Below are 22962 nucleotides of genomic sequence, written 5' to 3'. Positions count from 1 at the left end.
CATAGAAGATTGGATTAAAGTTGAGGGTTATTATATCAAAAACAGAGAAAAATGAAGAAAAAGTGACTTTTTCTGCAAAACATATCATGAACTGAATATAGAAATCAGCATCCCCAACCGCGGTGATTTATCAAACTCAATGGATTTTACTGGTGAATCGATGCTGTAGAAGATGACAGTGTTTTGGAGCCTTTGAGCGTCCAGAAATGGGTCGTATCTGATGTCCATGAAAAGGTGACAAACTGTATTTTACCTGAATTATTTTAATGGATCAACAGATATTAAACATCATAGAGCAGTAGAGGATGTTTGGGTCTTCATGCGTTAAAGTAAAGTAAGAATAGTAAAGGTAGGTCACAGAAGAGTTTCAGTGAAGTGTGTCTTTAATTACATTTAAATCATAGTTATACTTAGAACACGCAGCCTCAGTTTTATGGATGAGCATGTCAAGCAGTTGTTAAGTAATTACAAAATACATTGTGCAGCTTCATTTGGTTCACATCATATCAAATTGTGGGTTGGTATTGGAAGTTTTCTCTGTTTTCTATTTTTCTTTTTAGTCTTAATCGGCTTTTATGTTGTGGTTTTGGCATGCCCGAGGCTGCCAGAGGTCACGTCTATGTTACAAGAGGAACAGAAGTCGTTTAACATGTGACAGCCTGCTGCAGTGAAAGGGAATGCAGGTAGGTGCTCTGTGCAGTGCTATGTACAGTATGTTTGTGCTATAGCCTAGCACTTGGCTTTCTTTGTTCGTCTGAGTTGGATTTTCTGAGGTGAGACTTTTGGTAATTATATCAATAAGAATGTGGTTAAAGTCTGTTTTATGCATACAAGGTTTTATGTCAGTGCTTTTCAACCTTGGAAATTCAAATGGGGTGGTCTGAAATTTCTAGTCATTGAAAGAAAAAAAAATTTTTTAGAATGATTCTATATATATTTCATTATAATTAAAACACCACACATATTTCCTAATAAAAATCAAGTTCAAATAAAATGCAGGATGTAATATCTGAGAGGGCATATCTTGATCAACCCGATCATGTGACCACGGGCGTTACTGCGCTTCAACCTGCTCAGACACAGACGCAGTCAGAAAAACAGACCGAACACAGAATGGAAAGATTTCTTCGCCTGCCTGGCCCCACTAAGACATCTGAAAGAGAAACTGAGAAGCAGAAAGAACCAAAAGGTGCATTATATACATTATATAGTCTAAATGTCGTCTAAAATTAATGTTTTTTTGCAACATAGTACAGCAAACTATTACATGATTAAAAACAAATTCATTTTAGTAAAAATATCTCTGTTTTGAATGTCTGGGGTCGCCAGAAATTTGTGATGTTACAATGGGGTCACGAGCCAAAAAAGGTTGGAAACCACTGCTTTATGTTATCGACATGATTCAGTGATGTCTTCTTTTTACCTCCACCAAGGAACGGTTCAGGTCGTTTTTCATCTGGGTTTGTTTGTCTGTCTGTTAGCAAGATAACTCAAAAAGTTATGGAAGGATTTTGATGACATTTTCAGGAAATGTTGAAACTGGCACAAGGAAGAAATGATTCAATTTTGGTGAGGATTTGAGGGGGGGCACTGATTCTACAAACTTCAAAAAACTTCAATTTGCACTTTCTGAACATATTACAATGTAAACCCCCTGTAAATAATATATACATAAACATATATTTTTAATTGACTGGCTCCACACATCCACTCACTTTGTAAAAACTCCAGTTTGCACTCTGTACATATTATATTATAAATCCACTGTAAATCTCCACCCATTGTTGTCTCTGTCTCTAGCGGACTGTTTGTCTATATTATGTCTCGGTCCACATGTTGTTCTGGGTTCATGTTGGAACTGTATGTCATGGGCAAAGTAAAAACCGAAGCCAAATTCCTTGTATGTGTTCACATACTTGGCCAATAAAGCTGATTCTGATTCTGATTCTTTTCTAGTTGCAGTATTTTTCTTTTATATCAAAGTTCTGCATCTTCATACAATGCAGGCAATTGGAGACACAGGGATAAGGACGCTTCCCTGAAGTCTAGACACTGATGAGGGTAAAACAGAATTTTTGCCAGAACTTTGAAAGAAAATCTGATGATAATCGTGGGTGATATGAGAGCAGCGTTAGTTTTGTAATGCTCAGATTGTAGGAGGGAATTATAGATTAGTCATGAAACAGCAAATGGATTCTAAACATATAAAAGCAACACGTTATGCTTTATCATACCCTCTTCTGCAGCTTGAACTATTCTTAGCAATATTAGAAGTGATGATAATACTGGAGTCTGAGTTGAGTCAAGGATTGGCAGTGTGAGTAGGATCACACTAAAGAAACCCAAGCGTCTCATTTTCAGCATTTCCATGACTTTCACAATAAAATATAATCAGAAAGAAACTAACTCGTCAGTGATGATGTTTCACTGATGATGTTAAAATACCAAGGCGCTCACAAATGCTTTTCCCAGACACAATATGCACCTCCCACCTCTGGCTTCTGGTAGGAGAGACAGATAACGCTGGACCGGAGAGGAGGATGTGTTTACACAAAATGTTGCCACATCTCGAGTAAATTAACCTCCTGAGTTCTAAAAGGGTCCTCAGGTCATTTGTTAAAGTTTGGGAAAAAAGTCACAAACGCTCAAGTATATACATGTTTTAATGTTGCATCACACGCAGGATGTAACTCAGTACGGACCCTGGGTTTATGAATCAACCGTGTGCATGATTTTTACATTTTACAGTTTTTTACAAGTACATATATCATGTCATTTGTGTTCTAAAATTACAAGGTAAAACATTTAACAGGATATGTTGAATTTGTTTGGCTTTTGTGTGAATAGTGGGTAGAACTTTTGTGTTATTCTGGTCATAAATAAAAACATACATCCTCACTTTACTGTAACCTATCCCATATTTACAAGCACCGATATCTGCAACACTGAGGTTTCTTTACCAGCTGGATGGAAAACAGTCCTGAAACACTATGAGCTACTGAAGGTGTTCATGTTTTCTATTTGTCATAGCTCAGAAGAATTGTCTTTGTAGATCTCTACCGACGACAGTTTACTCTACATCGTTTTCTTCTTCGTCCTCCACCCCCGGCAGCTCTTTCTCCGGCAGCAGACCGTAACTGTTGAGGAAGGCCTCCACATCAGTGGCAAAGAATTCCTCAGTTAAATTTTGCGTGCAGGCCAGGAAGTTTCCGATTAGTTCTCCAGCTTTGTAAACCAGCAGCGTTGGCAAAACTTCATCTGAGAATCGTTCAGCCGCCCCGGACGTGACGGCGTCGATCCTGCAGAACTTAACGCTGGGGTACTCAGTGGCCAGGCAGTCCAGGCAGGTGTTGAGCTGCTCGCAACCTTTGACCCCGTTCTTGTAAATGAGGACGATCACCACCGTGCTGTGATGTTCCTTCTCGATGATCTCCAGGAAGGTCTCTCCGCTGTCCAGGTCGTGCACGCCTCCAAACTTGGGCCCGATGCTGAGTTTGTCGTGCATCTCCTGCATGCAGCGCCTTCTGTACTGCTTAAGACACCCTTCATCCTCCTCCTTCAGCAGCTCATACTCTTGGACACTCATCTGACGAGAGGATATTAGGGCAACAGTTACCATTTCTACTGCCAATAGAACTACAATTTTGCACTTCTGTTTCTTTTCTAAAATATTAAGTAACTCTAAGATGCTCTCAGGCCCAATCTACTACAGAAAACGAATGTAAAAACTAAGAGGCACAGTGAAAAACAGGTTTAGTAAGTGTTTCCAAAAGCACGAAAATCTAAAAACAATGAGCAACACAAACATAAACGATGACTCATGTGAACAATAATGAAACATCTTTACACAAACAGCGGCCATCTATGCAGCCGTGGCCTAGATGGCTGTAGACTCAGCTTGTGACCAAAGGGTTGCCGGTTCGATTCCCTGGACTAGTGAAGAGTTGTTGGCTGATGTGCCCTTGAACAAGCCACTTAAACCCCCCCCATCCCCCCCCCCCCCCTTTGCTCCCCGGGAAGCCCACTGCTCCTAGCACACAGTGTGTGTCATGCATGATCCAGTGGTGGGTTAAAGGCAGAAGATACATTTCGGTGTGTGGTGCATGTTTGTGTGTGTGAACCCCTACTGACTAAAGAAAGATTCTATTCTATTCTATTCTATTCTATTCTATTCTATTCTATTCTATTCTATTCTATTCTATTCTATTCTTTAACCCCTGAAAAACCAAAAAGAAAGTTTTCAGCTCCTCAAAAATGAAAATAAAAGTACAGTTGTGGAAAAACGTTTCAGGACACACCTTGAAATTTTATACAGTCTCAAATATTAGCATGAAATATTTGTAGAAAAATATTTTTCGTTTTTCAAAAGGTGCAGCTGCATCACACAGACACAAACAAATGCAAATTTTTGGTTCATTATTAACAAGAAAAAAATAAACAAACTAAATTCTTGACAGTTTCAACATGTCATGTCCCAGATGTGGTTCATTATCTGCTGAAACATCCAGTTTTGACCTCAATGGAACTGAGCATGTGCAGAAGGGAGCACAGGGGTTTGGGCAGTGGAATAATACTCAGCAAAGTTCAGTGACTTAAGTGTAGTAGTAGTAATAGTTTATTCGGTTTTGATTACTTTAAGCAACAAACAAAAACAGCATATCCATTGTTCCACTTAAAATGCGACCGAAAGGGTTCAGGCTGAAGTAAAGACTTATTTTGCCGAACCCTATTTACAATTAACACAATATTTCCCCAAGAAAACAAACATCCAAAAAATTTGTTTCAATGTAATCATTGCTAAATATACAACAGAAGAGAATACATATTTAATTTTAATTCAAGTAAATCATGTCCTTATCTCAACTACCAATACTGATCCCAGTCTTTTAAATAAGTATTTTCTTTAGTCAATCCTGAGCTCGAGTTAATTTTCTTTTCTTTCTGCAGTATATCATAAATGCATGGGGTATCCAGAAACGTTTCTACACCACTCTACTTACACACTCATAAACCTAAAATACAACTAAACTGAAGTCAAAACCCAAAGTGTAAAGCCAGAAAACCCCAAAACTACTGCACAGGTCAAAGTCAGCTGTGGTCTGTACCTTGCGGTTCAGGTTGGCTTTGGAGTCGTCTTTGGGCTTTTGTGGGGAGGACATCTGTCTCAGCAGTTCCCTTTTTGCTGGAGGTAGGTTTTCCTGGTCCATACTTTCCAACTTAAACCTCCTCCAGTCGTTGATGACTCCCTTTGGACCTGTGGACAAACAAGAACCACATGAAGGTCAAGTCATTAACACAGGTTTAGTGTGAACAAAGAGGGGGGGGACAAAACACTGCAAAAAAATCACAATCTGACCAAGTGGATTTTTCTCATTTCTAGTCCAAATATCTCATCACACTTAAAACAAGACACAATCGCCTTTAGAGTAACTTTTCAGTGAGATATAAGAACTTATATTTTAGATCTTGAAAATCTTATTTCAACAAATCTTACCAATATAATTTTCACTTGTTCCATTGGCAGATTTTTTTTTGCTTAATTCAAGATTTTTTTTACTTAATTAATGTGTTTGTTCAAAAATAATAATATTTGAGCACTAAGACCCATGGTATCAAATATGATACAAAACTGAAAATCACACGTGGAACTTCATATCTGAAAAAAATGTTTTTTTGGTTGTTCAGAAGGACCAATAAAGGCTCCAGTTTCAAATAACTGGAATTTTATGTCAATGATTTAATGGTTCAGGCTTTACAGGGTTAAAACTGAATGAATAGTCTTTATTAGTAAAATACAGCCGGGTCCATAAGTATTTGGACAGTGACACAAACATATTGTTGCCTCTGTACGGAACCACAGTGGATTTGAAAAATAAGAAATAATAAAAAACTATCCAGCTGTAATTCAAGTGTGGACTTTTAGTTTTAATTCAACAAAAATAATGCCTTAACCATTTCCATCCATTTCACATGCACTCCCTCCACTGACCACAGCTTGATGTAAATTATTGGTGGACATTTCATTTAGATATTTAATCTTCTTTTCCAGTTGACTAATTATACCAGTGTTGCATAAGTGAAAGAAGCTTAAAGAAACGGTTCAACTGCCAAAGCTCCAGATCTGCTCTGTCCATTCTTCTGTGGTTGTTTCCATCAGAGCTGAGAAGGCTCCTCCAACAAGAAGTTTATCAAAGAAACCTTTGTTGAAAAGTAAAAATACTGCTTCTGAAATGATTGTTTTATGTCAGTGATTACCAGAACCTAAAGGCAACCAGGCTGTAATGTTGAATAGAATAGAATAGAATAGAATAGAATAGAATAGAATAGAATAGAATAGAATAGAATAGATCTTTATCGTCACTGTCACAGAACAATGAAAATCAGTTTAGCAGCTCAGTTCCATTTAGAGGCAAAACACTTAGTGCAAAAGGGACTGTATAAAAAAAATAAATAAAATACAAATATCACAGTGTTAAGAAAAGTGAACTGTGCAAGGGCTTCAGAATAAAATATCCATACACATATGTTACTAAAGTAATGCTAGAACTCCTGAAATGAACAAAATATACAGAAAGAATATGCAAAAGCTAACTCTATACTACAGATGAGAGATATATACAGCAAATAGGATATGCACAGGCAGAAGTAAGGTGCATGTGGGTTTACTCACCCGTGTGGGTTGCAGTCTCTTCCAGGTCAAGCAAAGACATTTTTGCTCGTTAACTTCCTACCAGACAAAAAACAAGAAATCAGACCAGTGTAAATGATAGTAGCTACTGATTTTATGGAACAATTCATTTATTAAAAAAACAAAAAAATTGATAAGTGTATAGCTTTAACCTCTAGGCAGTGACAAAGACGGAAACTAAACAAATCCAATGATTTTAATCAAATTAATGCAGTCTAAGAGGATTAGGGTGTGCAACAGAGCTCTAGTGCTTACAGCAGGCCATGTTTTAAGAATAAACGCAGTAAAGCAAATGAAGAAAGCAGACAATGAATAAAATCACAATAATAATCAATACGACAATACACATTTATATCTATAGAAAATGCTAAATGGTTTCTGTATTACTTATAGGATACATGTAACAGCTCTATTCTGTTCAAGTCTTGGTGTGTTTCTAATGCCTGTGTTGTGGTGTGGGGCTGGTACACAGTGGGATGTTTACGCAGTCTATAAGTCATTGGATTAAATGTCCTATCCCTCAGGTTTCAATTAGTATAGTCTTCCTCCCCGTGTCACGATGCTGATCTGGACTAATGATGTTTGTGTCCACCTCTTTTAACCCCTAAATCCACAAGTGGAGATTTCCTATCGTTAGCTTTAGCGTGACTGAAAGTTCCACATAATTGTTCCAGGTTCATCTGTGTGTCTGTGTGACTGTTTATGGTTGATGTAAGGGGGCAGTGGAGTCTGACGTAAAATAAACCATTACATTTTACTGTTAGGAGTAATTTTAGGGTTAGAGTCGCACCAGTGTTTAGGTAAATCTCAATGGAAATGAATATAAATCACTGTAATGTGCAATAATGTGAAATAAAGTTGGCTATTTGTGTGTTTGCATGAGAAGGATCCACAGTAAACTCTTGTAAACAGCTGATATTTCCAATTAGACACAGACTCATGACTAACCACAAGATAAAGAGTTATTTGTTCTTCTTATGTGCGACTGTTTCTTACTTTTAAATATAAAGAAACTACAACAGACTTTAAAAAATGTTTCCATATGACATTTTATGCTTTAACAAAGTGTAAATTGCAAAATATTTACACAAATATTCAAACTTGTCATCAAAATCAATCCAGAATGACTGAAGAATAACTTCCAGTGTTGTTATATGACTGCCATCTCAAAGTAAACTAAACAAATACACTTTCCACACATTAGCTGATTTACTTATGTGATTAGAGCAACAGAGAAACTAATGCGATAATGGAATAAATCAATAATGCAACATGGTTTTTCTTACCTTCCAGAGCCAAAATAAAGCCGTCCCTTTGTTGGAAGCTAATCGTGCGCTGATCTACACCCGATCACTTCACTGAGCTATCTGTTGCTGGCTGCTGTGTGCTTTTCATGCATGTGTCTTTCCCAGCCAATGAGCTTGGTCTAATGGAGATTTCAAAAAAGACCCTATAGACCAAACAGAAATAGAGCATAGATCCTAAGAGGATTTCTCTTCAGGAATTAGAAGCTTCTGCTTGATAAAGGCCTGACTACACACAATGTACAAAGAAACACAGAGAGAGACAGAAACATACGATTAAAACAACACAAGACTGTTTGTGTTCAGATCTTTGGTGTGTGTCTTCAAACTGAAGCTTAAAGCCTGATTATACTGTGTTTTTAGTGTTTTTTTAGATGTTTTAGTTTTGTCTGAACATCACATTAGGCGTGAACCTAAGCAAAGGCATTAGGTCTGAGATGAACTTCCAAATGATGGGATCTGGTCTCTGAGGCAAAGAGCTTCACACAAAAACGAACACATGATGAGACTCAAAGCAGGAAACATCTTTAGCTGAGGGCGCAAACCGTCTAGTGACACTTCATCACGAGTCCTTTTATTATTTTCAGCACAATAAACACACTGTACTAGTCCTACTGCAGAAGCGAGGGTTTTTTAACTCAACAAGTTGATGAGAATATAAGTATATAAAGTATATAACATTATATATATAGTATATTATAGTATAATAAAATCACCCTTTAGTTGGTGGTAAACATGTAGAAAAAGACAGATGAGAGGCAGAAGGCAGCACTTTTTCCAATCCCAACACAAGACTGAAGGTAAAGCAGTTCCCAACCTTTTTTGGCTCATGACCCCATTTTAACACCCCAGACGTTCAAAACAGAGACTTTTTTTTGGCTAAAATTAATTTGTTTTGGATCGTGTAGTAGTTTTCTATACTATGTTGCAACTAAACCTTAATTTTAGACACATTTATTCTGTATAATGTATATTATGATGGACAGAGGCAGAAAAGCCAAGTGTAGATTACTGCACAAGTGAGAATTTTATCAGTCAGTCCAGCTGTGATTTACAAGGAGGACAATTAATCCTGAACAAACAAGAACTGAAACTATGAATTATGAAAGAGCTGCAGCATCTGAAACTGACCACAGTGAACATCTGACACACAAACACAACCACAGTGCTGCAGTTTCACAACCACAGTTAGTCTGTTATGGATTGGGATTGGCTCTCTCAACTCACCATATATTTTTTATTAGTTTTTTTTTTTTTTATTAATCACTATAAATTCCAGGTGACCCCACATGGGGTCCCGACCCCAAGGTTGAAAAACACTGAGTTAAAGCATGGAACAGAAGCTGAATGGCATCTGTATTAACTGTATTGTCCTGTTTTTTTTTCCTCTTCGGAATATTCTCGTGATTTGCAGCCAAAGACGTTTACACATTGTTGTTTTTTTAACCCATAAAGACCCAAACTATCTACTGATCTAAAAGGTTTAATAACTTCTGATCCACTAATCCTATCAATGCATGTCAATAATTGGTGTAAAATACAGTTTGTCATCTTTTCATGGTCATCAGATATGACCCATCTGGAAGTTCAGAGGCTCCGTAGTTGCCGTGGAAACACTGTCATCTACTCCAACATTGATTTACCGGTAAAATCCATGGAGTTGGATCAAAGACAGCGGATGGACACACTTGGTTTTATGCTCAGTTATTGATACCTTGGCTGAAAAATTCCGTTTTCTCTGTTTTAGATATAATAATCCACAACATTTCTCTGATCTTTAATGAACATCTACATTATCAGGAAATGAAATACAGGAAAATACTTGATTTACACTGGAAAAAAATGCAAAATAAGGAAGATAATATTACAATCAATGTTAATAAATCACTTAAGAACAGTTTAATATAGAGAAAGACTCATTTGGGAACTGCTTCAAAAGTAGCACTGGGTCTGTATGGGTTAAATACACTATTTCCCTTCAAGTTGGAATACTTTTTTTTTTTTTTACCGCTTCTCATGAAATGGTTCTGACAATGTGATTTATTCTTGATAGATAAAGTCTAACTGGGAGTCAGAATGTAATCACTGGTCAGAGGTGATTACTGATGTGTATAAATGGGAATAAAAACAGGAATGTGTCTGGAAGTAAAATTATTCCAATTTAATGAGCAACTTCGTACAAGCCAAAATCATCCTAATTTGACTTATTTATTGTTTGGATTTAGTCATGTGAGACACATGAGTGCAAGCCCAACCTGTTCTGCAACAGTTTTTATAAATCAGGGGTGTCAAACATGTGGTACAGGGGCCAAATGCAGCCCGCCAAAGGTTTCAATCTGGCCTGTGGGATGAATTTGTGAAATGCAAAAGTTACACTTTTGGCTTTTAACTCTTAGCGCTGAGACACTATTAGGTTTTAATCTGTGGTCTTTTTTATCACTGTGTATTGTGCCTTATTGATTTATGCATATTTATGGTATTTGACTAAACTGTTTCCATCTTACAATTTAATCATGTTTTTAGATGTAAAGCACTTCGGTCTTCTTCATGTTGTTGTAAAGTGCTATAGACATAAACTTTGATTGACTGACTTAAGATATTCACAAAAATGTGTGTTCAGGTTCCATCTACAGATCAGTAAAATATTATCATAATAACCTAAATACTCACAACTCCAGATTTTTCTCTTTGTAAATGGAAACAGTTTCATGTAATTTTCCTGTATTTACACTAAAACAAACTAGAATTTCACCAAAAATGTGAATAACCTGAACAAATATGAACCTGAAATGTCTTAAGAGAAATGGAATTTTAACCACATTCTGCCTGTTAATAAATGATTTATGTATTTGTAGATCCACTGTGATCTGTGCGTTGTAATGAACACGTGTAAATGACAAAGTAAAGCATAATATTGTTAAAATATTGTCAAGGGACTTGACTTTTCATATATTCTGCTGATAGGAAGCTAAACAATAGACTGTTGTGTGAAGAAGGGGTGGGATTTAATAAGTCCTACTTCCTCCCACTCCTTTTCAAATACGCAAATGAAGTCATACTTTGTTTTCATGCACGTGTATATGTTTTTGATTTCTTATAATCTGTTTCATTTATAAGGACTAGGTAGGATTACTTTGTTTTAACAATAATAATAATAATAATAATAATGGATTGGATTTTATATAGTGCTGTTCTAGACACCCAAAGGACTTTACATTAGTGATCCATTATTCATTCACTCTCACATTCTCCCTCTAGTTTTGTTGCATATTCGAAATAAACTAAACTAAACCAAAATTGCATCTGTTTTTCTCAAGAAATTTTGGGTTGTTCACGTTCATTCATTGTTTTAAAAAATGGTTTATAGATGTAAACATATTCATCATGGAAGGAAAGTTTGGAGTTGGCATCAGGGTCATTATCGTTAACGAAAACTAACGAAATTATGACAACTGGAATTGAAAAAACATTTTTGTTAACTGAAATAAATAAAAACTATAATTAAAAGAAAAAATAACTAACTGAAACTGTATTGTGTGCTTACAAAACTAACTAAAACAGATAAAAATTATGGATAAAATTCCCTTAGTTTTCGTCTTTTGTCAATGTCAGATTGATTTGAAATGGATTTATTTTGTTTGAGCAATTTCAGCTGCTGTCTCCATACGACACTTTTTGCTCCGTCACTTGTGTTCACTCGTGGTTTCCAGTCGTCTTCTGGTCCCCACTCTACCTGGAAACATGGAGACTAAAGCAGCAGAGTCCTGTCTGGGATTTATTGGAATACGACCACAGAGAAGACATGAAAACATTAAACTAAACTAAAACTAAGCATTTAGAAGAAAACACAAACTAGTAAAAACTATCAAACCTGCTCTAAAAACTAAATAAAATGAACTGAATTAGAGAAAAAAAGTCAGAACTAAATAAAACTAAACTAGAATGGAAAATCCAAAACTATTCAAACCTTGTTTTATATATAATTATGTTCTTATCCTACTGACCCAGCCCACTTCAGACCAAACTGGGCTGAATTTGACCCCTGAACCCACGTTATAAACAGAGAATTTCCTCAGCTTTCACCATTCATCAAAGCAGTCCATTTCAGTCATTATATTCCTACACGCTGCAGTGTGACAACAAAAGAAATCCTTTAGTCACTCCTAATTCTTCTTCTTTCCCTGCATAGCTCAGTGTCACCTTTCTTTCACTCGTGTGTTGAATCAGTGCAGTGCAAACAGGAAGGAGAACTGCCCTCCCTCCACACCCACATGAGGTTTTCTCGCACAGATCATGCAGTCGTGTTTGACTTCTGTCCTTCGCCTCCGTCTCTGTCCCAGTATATATTGGCTTAAAGGATTAGTAGACTGTTTTATTCAGGCACACAGAGCATGCATGTCAGGTGGAGAGTCAGGATTCTCCCTTCTTCGTTAAGCACAGGTTACTTAAAATGGAACTGAGTCATTCATTTAGCACCCTTTGATCTAAAAGTGTCTGTCAGCGAGAGCTTGTGGCCCAGAATTAACCTAGATATCAAACAGTTTTTTTAAGACGTTACTTATTAAGGCTGACTGTGCACACATGCCCTTTAAGTAGAAGATAATCGTATGCATTCTAGGAAGAGCAAGGACAAGGACTTACAGGAGTGATATTTGGCTTTTTTTTTTTTCTTTAAATGGAATTCTGCATTTTCAAACATTTCCCTGTGGTCTCCATAAACTGTACATGCTCTGCTTGGCTCTGAATTCTTCATTCATTCAACTCCACAGAAAGTTTTGGATTTTTCATTCTAGTTTAGTTTTATTTAGTTTTGACTTTTTTTCTCCAATTCAGTTCGTTTTATTTCGTTTTTAGAGCAGGTTTGCTAGTCTTTATTAGTTTGGGTTTTCTTCTAAATGTTTAGTTGTAGTTTAGCTGTAGTTTAGTTTTAGTTTAGTTTTAGTTTAGTTTTAGTTTAGTTGTAGTTCAGTTGTAGTTTAGCTGTAGTTTAGTTTTAGTTTAGTTTTAGTTTAGTTGTAGTTCAGTTGTAGTTTAGTTGTAGTTTAGCTGTAGTTTAGTTTTAGTTTAGTTTTAGTTTAGTTGTAGTTCAGTTGTAGTTCAGTTGTAGTTCAGTTGTAGTTCAGTTGTAGTTCAGTGGTCTCTTTTCTCTTCTTCTCTGTGCTCCTATTCAAATCAATCCCAGACAGGACTCTGCTGCTTTAGTCTCCATGTTTCCAGGTAGAGTGGGGACCAGAAGACGACTGGAAACCACAAGTGAACACAAGTGACGGACCGTTAAATATCATGTGGTGCCAGCAGCTAAAACTGCTCGAGCGAAATAAATCAATCTCATATCAATCTGACACTGACAAAGACAAAAACAAAGAGAATTTTTTTCATAATTTTTAGCCGTTTTAGTTAGTTTTGTAAACACACAATACAGTTTCAGTTAGTTATGTTTTTTTTCTTTTAATTATAGTTTTTATTTATTTCAGTTAATGAAAATATTTTTACAATTCTAGTTTTCGTCATTTCGTTAACAATAATAACCTTGCTCCACAGGTCCATCTTCAACCCTATTTCTGAGTAATGACACCAGAAAGGTGGTTTGGAGCACTGGCCCTTTAAATGCAAATGAACCACTTCAGGCTCCACCCCCTCCAGGTTAATGACTGTGCTTTCTGTCCCGTTCAACCACTTGTGTTCGTTAATACAACCAACAACTGAACATTTTAGGTAATCGGCTCCAAGTTTGGACATATTTTCAGTTTTTACTCCAACCGCTGCTGCTGATGAACAATTATGTCGAACTGGAGAAATGTTCGTCTGAAGTCTGGACCTGATATGTGCAAATGTCGTGACATAACTAGTTATAAAACATAACAGATTAAGCAGGAATTGAAACAAGTACAAGAAATCCATTTGATTTTTGCTGGAATGAATATAAAGATGTCTTTGCAGCAGCTGGAGGGTTCAAATTCAAACTGTATGAACTCTTAGGGTCCAAATACACAAAGAAATGAACCACAGACTAAGAAAAGTGGGTTTAGATAAATATGAGCACTTTAAGGTGCAGCTTGGCTTCCAATACTTCTGCAAAATCAGCAGACTTTCAGGCATTTTTACAATTTAGGGTTGGACAGAAGACTGTATGATGCTGCCAATATTTACCTTCTGTTGAGAGCATCATGCAGAAATGGCAGCCTTAATTTTTTAGAAATGGTTGCTTAGTAATTGCCACAGGTTGCAGGTTTTTTTGCATTGCTATAAATGTTCCCACATATTTATTTATTGTATTTGCACATAATACAAACAGCAATAGAAAAAACAACAACATTCAAACAAGTAACAAAACTGTGCAGGAGAGGTTAGAAGCCAAAAAAAAAAAAAGGCCTATATGAATACCTCCCCCGAAATGAACAATACACAAAAAAAGAATTAAAAAATACAATATAATAGAATATTTACCTCACACATTGTGATCACTCTGCTTTGTGTGCGTGCGTGTTTGTTTGTTCGTTTGTCAGCAGGACAAGTCAAAAAGTTATGGACGGATTTTCATGAAATTTTCAGGAAATGTTGATACTGGCACAAGGAAGAAATGATTACATTTTGGTGGTGATCGGAGGGGGGGGGGACCTGTCTTGGTGGAGGTCTACGCTGTCTGAGTGTTTTTCTTGTTTCTGTAATATAATTTGCTATAATTATGAGTCTAGTAATATACTGAACACATAGGTTGAAGCACATCTAACATATGACTGAACTCACATGACAACAACAGTAGCAGTGACTATAAACTTTATCACCCCAAAGCAATTTATAAACATTACTGTATCATAAAAAAATACATTTATACGAACATAGAGTGCTACAATAATTAATGAATAAAAACAGTGAATGCATAGTATAAACCCAAACTATTCATAAATCTATGATGAATGAATTATTTAAAGTTACAGACATATACATGACATAGACCGACTGTATTTGTCATTAAGATTTGTATCAAAATGAAATTATGATGCTATGGCTCAGAGCACAACAGAAATAAAAACCATAATACATGTAACACAAGACCAATAATAAGCAGGACTAAAAGGTAAAAGTTTATTTTAAGCAGCAACTAAAAAAAAAAAACATCACTGTTTAAACATCTTTTGTATTAAATCTTTGGTCAGCTGCTTAAAAAGACGTGTATGTTTTATGGGTGTTAATTCATGTTCTTTTCTGTAGACTTCATGGTATGTATGTGCCAGAGTCAGAAAGAGATTCTTTTCTATTATGTGACTTGATATAATTAAGACTTTTTTTTGTTAAACTGGATCATATTTGTTCCTGTGCCTTCAGCTCACATGTGGCTTTTTGGATGTAGTGAAGGAAATCTACTGTAATCAACAAACATTTAAAGACCTAGTATGTGGTGAATTACAGGTGAATTTTTCCTCTTTACTTTCTCTTTACAAAGTGATTTATATTTTATTTTATTTTATATAATTATCCTCTTTATTTAGCATTTTCAGTGAAAACCAGGTATTCTTCAGTATTCATTGTATGTCATGTAGATGTTCATTAAAGCTCAGAGTAAATGCAAAAGTCATTGAATCAAAACAGAAAAAGCTGAAAAACAAGCGACTGTCAAACTACATGGGTTTTATCGATGGATAAATGTTGTAGATGATAGTGTTTCCACGTTCACTAAGACTCTGAACGTCCTAATGGATCAAATCTGATGACCATGAAAAGATGATTAACTGTATTTTACTGCATTATTTACATGTATTTATAGGATCAATGGTACAAAAGTTACCAAGTATTTTAGATCAGGAGCTGCTTTTGGTTCCTGCAGGTTCAAAAACATGGTGAGTATTCCTGGAATGCACTGGGCTGTTCCAGTGTCTGCTCCGCTCACAGAGCCTGGGTCACCTGAACACAGATCACTGGACATCCACCATAACTCCAGGTCACCAGGTTTGGACACTAGAGGTCAGCCTTTTGCCTTCACCCTCTGGTTTCACATGCACATAATAACTACTACGGCTTCATAATCCGATTTAAATCCACTTGCACTCATCTTGACCCTTACATGCACAGACTCTACTGTTAACTTTTGACTTCATGTGAAGCACCGCACGAACAGACTCAAAAACACTGTTTACCCCTGGGCCACCAGGCTCGGAAACAATAACATGAGCAAAATATCTGAGGGATGTGTGGGTGAGAGAGAGTCTGTAGTTTCCAGTACGCTGTATTTTATTGTTTTTACACTGTGTGCTTCTATATTTATAGTTTTTATGTTATATTTATTGCTGTTTATTGTTGAACTTTGGTAAGGGCATCCTGAACCAATTTCATTGTAACACGGAGTACGATGACATTCTATTCTATTCTATTCTATTCTATTCTATTCTATTCTATTCTATTCTATTCTATTCTATAATTAATTCATTATATCATGTTCACTTTTGTTCTTTCCTGTTTTAATCTTTTTATATTATATTTCATATTGTCACGTATACATTCTATTCTATTCTATTCTATTCTATTCTTTAAGTTAATTCAATATATCATGTTCACTTTTGTTCTCTTTCCCCTGTTTTAATCTTTTTATATTATATTTCATATTGTCACATATACATTCTATTCTATTCTATTCTATTCTATTCTATTCTATTCTATTCTATTCTATTCTATTCTTTAAGTTAATTCAATATATCATGTTCACTTTTGTTCTCTTTCCTGTTTTAATCTTTTTATATCATATTTCATATTGTCACGTACACACTCTCTGTTTCTGCTTAAACATGACGTGCACTTTTCAAGAATGTTTAACAAAAAATGAGATCTGATTGAAAAGAGCATTTGGAGGATAATACACAAAGAAAAGTCAAAGGAAATGGTGAAATAAAGGAGCATATTTCCAGTGTAATTCTGACTCATTTGCTCTGTTGTGTAAATATTCATTGACTCCTGCCAGCGTGCCCCCTTCATGCCCATCGTACGGTGAGTGACACTGAGGTACGAAAGCCATGGTTACCGCTATAAACCATAAATACTATCTAGCCCAAAAACTGACTGAGAGTTGGAGCAATGACTAAGGTATGCAGCAGGAAAAATGATAAGGCTGCATAAGTACATGAGTCAGCCCGCTTCTCCTCCAAGTATTTAGGCTGAGAGTGTGATTTTTCTGAAGGCTCTATATGAACCACATGCTCCGTGATCCCTGTATCTGGAACTGACGCTTACATCACTTTGCAAAACCGCCAGCAATTACAACCACCCACTTCTTTCCATATATACATTGTAAATATTATGGTAAATGCTGATGAATCACCCAGCTGATGGGGTTCCAGGGTTCTGTTCTAACCACTTAATTATGGTTGTTCAACTTCTGACAAGTCCCAGCTTTATTACCTGTATTATATCCAAACCATTTCCCGATAGTTCACTCTTCTTCGTGTCCCACAATATTATTAAACCACAAACAACTCACAAATTATGACCTGTGTTCTTGCTTTTTGGCAGTCGGTGCCTCTGGTTACTTTAACTGACTGTTATAAAAGTATTAAATCTCCAATTTCAGACCAACTTGCACCTGCTTGCAAAGTGATCTGGTCTGCAGAGATGGGAAACCTTGTGATTTCAGGCCAAAGAAATGCAAGACTTTATATCATTGTAATTCAAACAACTCTGTGCTTCCATCCTACCAGTTTTTCAGGCTTTTTTGTAAAGTGAGAATCCTAAAATATGAATGATAATATAAATAATGAGTTATACACTAGAACTGTGGTATAAACATTACAAATCTATCTATTCCTTGAGCAGTTTTGTTGTTTAGAGTTGGTTTTACCTTCAGTAAGCAGACATAATGTGTATATTAATGAACAGACGGTACAGGATTGTCAGAAATATACCAGATTTTGCACAACTTCTAATTTCCATCAATAGTCCCCTTACATAAAAGCACACATAAAACCAACAGTGTAGACACAAAAAAAAAAAAGACCATAACGGTAAAATTTACTACAGACATAGCTGATAATTAGACTGTACTTCATAGTAACGTGTGAACTACAGCTCAAAAACACTGAGAAGATCATGTATATATGTGTATAGATCTGTGTATGAATATGTATGTGTTATTGTATTATGTGTTTATGTAAATCATATTATATTTGTTCATAATAATATACAGCCAGAAACCAAATAATTTAATAATAAGTATCAGTCATATTATGGTATACAGTTATTATTGTTAACAAAAACTAACGAAATGACGAAAAAACTAGAATTGTAAAAACACTTCCGTTAACTGAAATAAATAAAAACTATAATTAAAAGAAAAAAAAAACATAACTAACTGAAACTATATTGTGTGTTTATAAGTCTAACTAATACGGATAAAAATTATGGATAAAATTCCCTTTGTTTTTGTCAGTGTCAGATTGATATGAAATAGATTTATTTCACTCCAGCAATTTTATCTGTTGGCACCATATGATATTTAAGGGTCCGTCACTTGTGTTCACTTGTGGTTTCCAGTCGTCTTCTGGTCCCCACTCTACCTGGAAACATGGAGACTAAAGTTGGGAGAAAGCAGCAGAGTCCTGTCTGGGATTTATTTGAATACGATGGAGAAGAAGAGAAAAGATACGACAAAACTAAAATTAATACTAAAACTAAGCATTTAGAAAATAACAAAAACTAATAAAAAGTAGCAAACCTGCTGTAAAAACTAAATAAAACTAACTGAATTAGAGAAAACAAGTCAAAACTAAATAAAACTAAACTATAATGAAAAATCCAAAACTGTTCGAACCTTGATGCACGCTGTCACACAATGATGGAAAACCAGCCTCTGGTGATTTGATCTGGTAAAACACTGGTGATGACATCAGCTGACAGGAGTCCCTTCACAGCGCTGCGACCTTTACACTTCATGTTGGACAATGAGTTCGTCTTGTTGTAAATATTCAGTCTGACTGGGCTTTTTACATTCTATAAGTCTACAGGGAGGAACATATTATGTAACTTAGGAGGAAAGATTAAAAAATGGCTAAAAAACTAACTTGCAGCTAATTTGTTTAAGATTAGGTCATGTGTATCACTGTGGGCCAATGGGATCAGTTCTCCCACATGACCCAATGTTCTCCAGATGTTCAGCACAACACATTTATGTGATTTCTGACATTTTTAACCCTTAAAAACTCAAATAGTCCCTGGCAACCAACGCCATTTACTGATCTAAAATGTTTCATACCTGTTAATTCACTAATCCTATCAATACATGTAAATAATTGGTGTAAAATACAGTTCTTCACCTTTTCATGGTCATCAGATATGAACCCATTTGGACGTTCAGAGGCTCCGTAGTTACCGTGGAAACACTGTTATCTTCTACAACACTGAATCAGCAGTAAAGCCCATAAAGTTTGATAAATGGCAGTGGATGGAGACACTTGTTTATGTTCATTTATTGATATCTTTACTGAAAAAAAGTCACATTTTCTAGTTTTCTCTGTTTTGATCAAATGACCCTTGAATTTACTCAGAGCTTTTATGAACATCTGCATGATCAATTAATTAAATATTGGAAAAATACATGATTTACACTGAAGAATGCAAAATACAGAGAATAATAATATAATAAATTAGGGATGCACAGATACCACTGTTTTCCAAACTGAAAATGAGTACTTCCATTTGAGTACTTGCTGATACCGAGTACTGATCCTAGTCCTTAATAATCCCATTCCAGTTGTTAGTTCCTTTTGTAAATGTGCTTTATTGTCGTTGTCATTAGTCTGACTGGAACAAAGTGCTGCTACTGACATTTAATGTGTTGGAATGAGCGTTTGTCAGTTAATCCACCAGGGGGGCGCCGAACTGAATTAACTATACTGGACAAATACCACGAAGAAGAGGAAAGTTTAATGAGGAGAAGAAGAAAGTCAGTAATAACAAACCTGTAGACGACAGAGGAACACTACTGTGATACTAATGTTAATATTTCTGAGGGTAGTTGTCCTACATGTGTCAGTAGTTTTTCTCTAACTCACAGTGGCTCTTTGAACAGATCCTCTACCTCCACGGTTCCGCTGGTATTCTCCGTCTGGGTACTCATCCTCCATCAGCTGGAAAACAGATGGAATGTACACAGAGGACGGACAGAACGCTGCGTCTGTATCTGTCTGTGTCTGGAACGGTACTTTTGTCACCGTCATTTATTTTAAAAAATCTCCACACTGCTGACATTACTCCTCTAACACGAACCTGCTGCACTGAACTGCAAATATCACGCTGTCGTAAGTTACACTCAAATGTTGTCAATAAAGTTGGAGAAAAAAAAAATCATGCTGCCATAAGTTGCATCGGTGCGGCTGTATCAGAGTACTTTTACAAGTACGAGTACGAGTACGAGTACACATGCTGAGTATTGGACCCAGTCAAGGTTCTAATAGTTTTGGATTTTTAATTATAGTTTAGTTTTATTTAGTTTGGACTTTTTTTCTCTAATTCAGTTAGTTTTAATTTGTTTTTAGAGCAGGTTTGATAGTTTTTATTAGTTGTCATTTTTTCTGAATGCTTAGTTTTAGTTTAGTTTTAGTTTTAGTATTAGTTTAGTTTTAGTTTTAGTATTAGTTTAGTTTTAGTATTAGTTTAGTTTTAGTATTAGTATTAGTTTTAGTTTAGTTTAGTTTAGTTTTAGTATTAGTTTCAGTTTTTCATCCATTCATTCATTTTCTGAACCCGCTTTATCCTCACTAGGGTCACGGGGGTCTCTTGGAGCCTATCCCAGCTACATATGGGTGAAGGCGGGGTTCACCCTGGACAAGTCTCCAGTTCATCACAGGCTGAACATACAGAGACAAACAATCACTGTCACATTCACACCTATGGGCAATTTAGATTAACCAGTTAACCTATCAGTGCATGTGTTTGGATGGTGGGAGGAGCCAGAGGACCAGAGAGAACCCACGCAGACACGAGGAGAACATGCAAACTCCACACAGAAAGGTCCCACCCCCCATGGACTGGTGTTGGAATGGAACCCAGGACCTTCTGTCTGTGAGGCACCAGTGCTAACCACTGCACCACCGTGTCGCCCCGTTTCAGTTTTTTCGTATATTTTATCTTCCATCCTATTCACAGATGTAAGTGAGGTTCCCCTGGACCCTTTATTTGGGGGTGGGGTTAGGGCGGCTCTGACTGAGCACACACACAAACACATGGACAGAACCATGGATACCTTCACTATAGCAGGTTGGGGGGGGTCATGTAGGTGGGGGTGTGATCCATACACAACGTCACTTAGGTGAAAATCCAACCACATTTCTAAGTGTGTTGGATTATGGGGATGTCATTTACAGGAACGCAGCTGCAACAGCTCTGCAGTGTCTGGACCCAGTCTGTCAGGGCTTTAGGTTTCATTCCAGACGCTGCCTTCAGGGCCATCACTGGGAACTGTCTGCTCTGGTCTCATGGCCTTCGCTAAGCCTCACGAGGCAGCGGCACTGGCTTGGATTTCTCTCCAAGGCTGTACTGGGCAGACCACCCCCATATCTGTGTCTCCTCCTGTCTCCATTCACCAGTGGATACAGTTCCTGTTCATCCCATCGGCTCCTCCTCAGTCCACACAGTCCACTCTGAACTTGGTCAAACAGCTTTTTCCTACGATGGACCTTGCTCATGGAACAATTTGCAAAACTCACTTCAGCTTCAGCATTTCATAACCTTGAGTGAATTCAAATCTCTTCTGTCAAACTGTTGAACAGAAGTGTGTGACTGCTGTTCTTAAACTGGTTTTAGCTTTTCTGTTTTAGTCCTTTTCTGTTGTCTAAACTGTCTGTACTTTTCTCCTCTGTTACTTCCTTTGTGTTGGACTGATGTGCCTCTTGGTCAGGTCTCCCTCGAAAAAGAGATTTCATCTCAAGGGACTTCCTGGTTAAATAAAGGTTAAAAAAAATGAAACTGAAACTTTCCATACTTTCACCGTTGGCCTCCTGACTTCTGTACCTCTGTTCTACCGCTGATCTGAGACCAAATTTTACATGTTCTGTCCTCTATCAACACTGACAACGATGAAAACTAAGGGAATTTTATCCATAATTTTTATCCGTTTTAGTTAGCTTTGTAAACACACAATACAGTTTCAGTTAGTTATCATTTTTTTCTTTTAATTATAGTTTCTATTTATTTCAGTTAACGAAAATGTTTTTTCAATTGTACTTTTCGTCATTTCGTTAGTTTTCGTTAACGATAATAACTTTGGACCCGATACACCTGATACTGGTATCGGTATCGGTGCATCCCTATAATAAATAATGATAAATCACTTAAGAAAGGTCAAATAGACAGAAAAAATCATTTGGAAACTACCCCAAAAAGTAGCATGACAAACTGTATTTAACACCAGTTATCGACATGTATTGACAGGATTAGTGGATCAACAGGTGTTAAATCTTTCAGATCTGTAGATGCTCGGGTCATTGAAGGTTACATAAATCATGTCTAGTGAGTGATACAGATCTGTTTCTGTAGTTTCCCTCATCTAAATGGGTTGAAAAGGTGAGTCCTTTTGCCTCATATTTCTCAGGTGACTCAGTCATGTGTACATTCCACAGATAAGCCCATGGGGTTGGCAGGAGCTAAACTGGGCCATAGTTGTTATAAAAGGGAGAGAGCGGAAATCCAGGTGAAACCATGTCAATCTTATCAGACACCAGGTGTGTGGAGCACACTGTCAGGTTGGTCTTGTTCTTGTGGTTTCATTCATTCCAGTGTCAGAGACATAATGATCATAAAGTACCAGAGTGTTATTCCTGTACCTGTCACAGGTTGATGGCAGCGATAATAAAAGAGGAAACCACTGCTATTACTGACAACAACAAACTTCTTAAAGTAGATTATATTTATTTTGGCATTTTAACCCTGATGGATTTACCATAATTAAGACATGATCTCTTTGTAACAGGCTGCTAAGGAAGGATATTC

At 36.5% G+C, this 22962-nt stretch overlaps 1 protein-coding gene across 2 annotated transcripts; it reads right to left on the bottom strand.

The window, feature by feature from the left end:
* Positions 1–2645: 2645 nt before the first annotated feature.
* On the bottom strand, positions 2646–8106 carry pdcb (phosducin b). Of its 2 annotated transcripts, none has more exons than XM_030132282.1 (4): positions 7975–8106; positions 6671–6731; positions 5106–5254; positions 2646–3586 (listed from the first exon to the last, which is right to left on the bottom strand). In XM_030132282.1, exons 2-4 carry the CDS (start codon positions 6708–6710, stop codon positions 3071–3073), a joined length of 705 nt encoding a protein of 234 aa, XP_029988142.1. In that variant the 5' UTR covers positions 6711–6731; positions 7975–8106; the 3' UTR covers positions 2646–3070. The 2 variants fall into 2 exon arrangements, with proteins under 2 accessions (XP_029988142.1, XP_029988140.1); XM_030132280.1 differs by having other exon boundaries at positions 6671–6727; positions 7975–8105.
* Positions 8107–22962: the final 14856 nt, after the last annotated feature.

Source organism: Sphaeramia orbicularis, chromosome 4 (assembly GCF_902148855.1).
Source record: "Sphaeramia orbicularis chromosome 4, fSphaOr1.1, whole genome shotgun sequence".
NCBI lineage: Eukaryota > Metazoa > Chordata > Actinopteri > Kurtiformes > Apogonidae > Sphaeramia > Sphaeramia orbicularis.
Note: the sequence above shows the minus strand (reverse complement) of the source record. Positions and strands in the feature narration are given on the sequence as shown.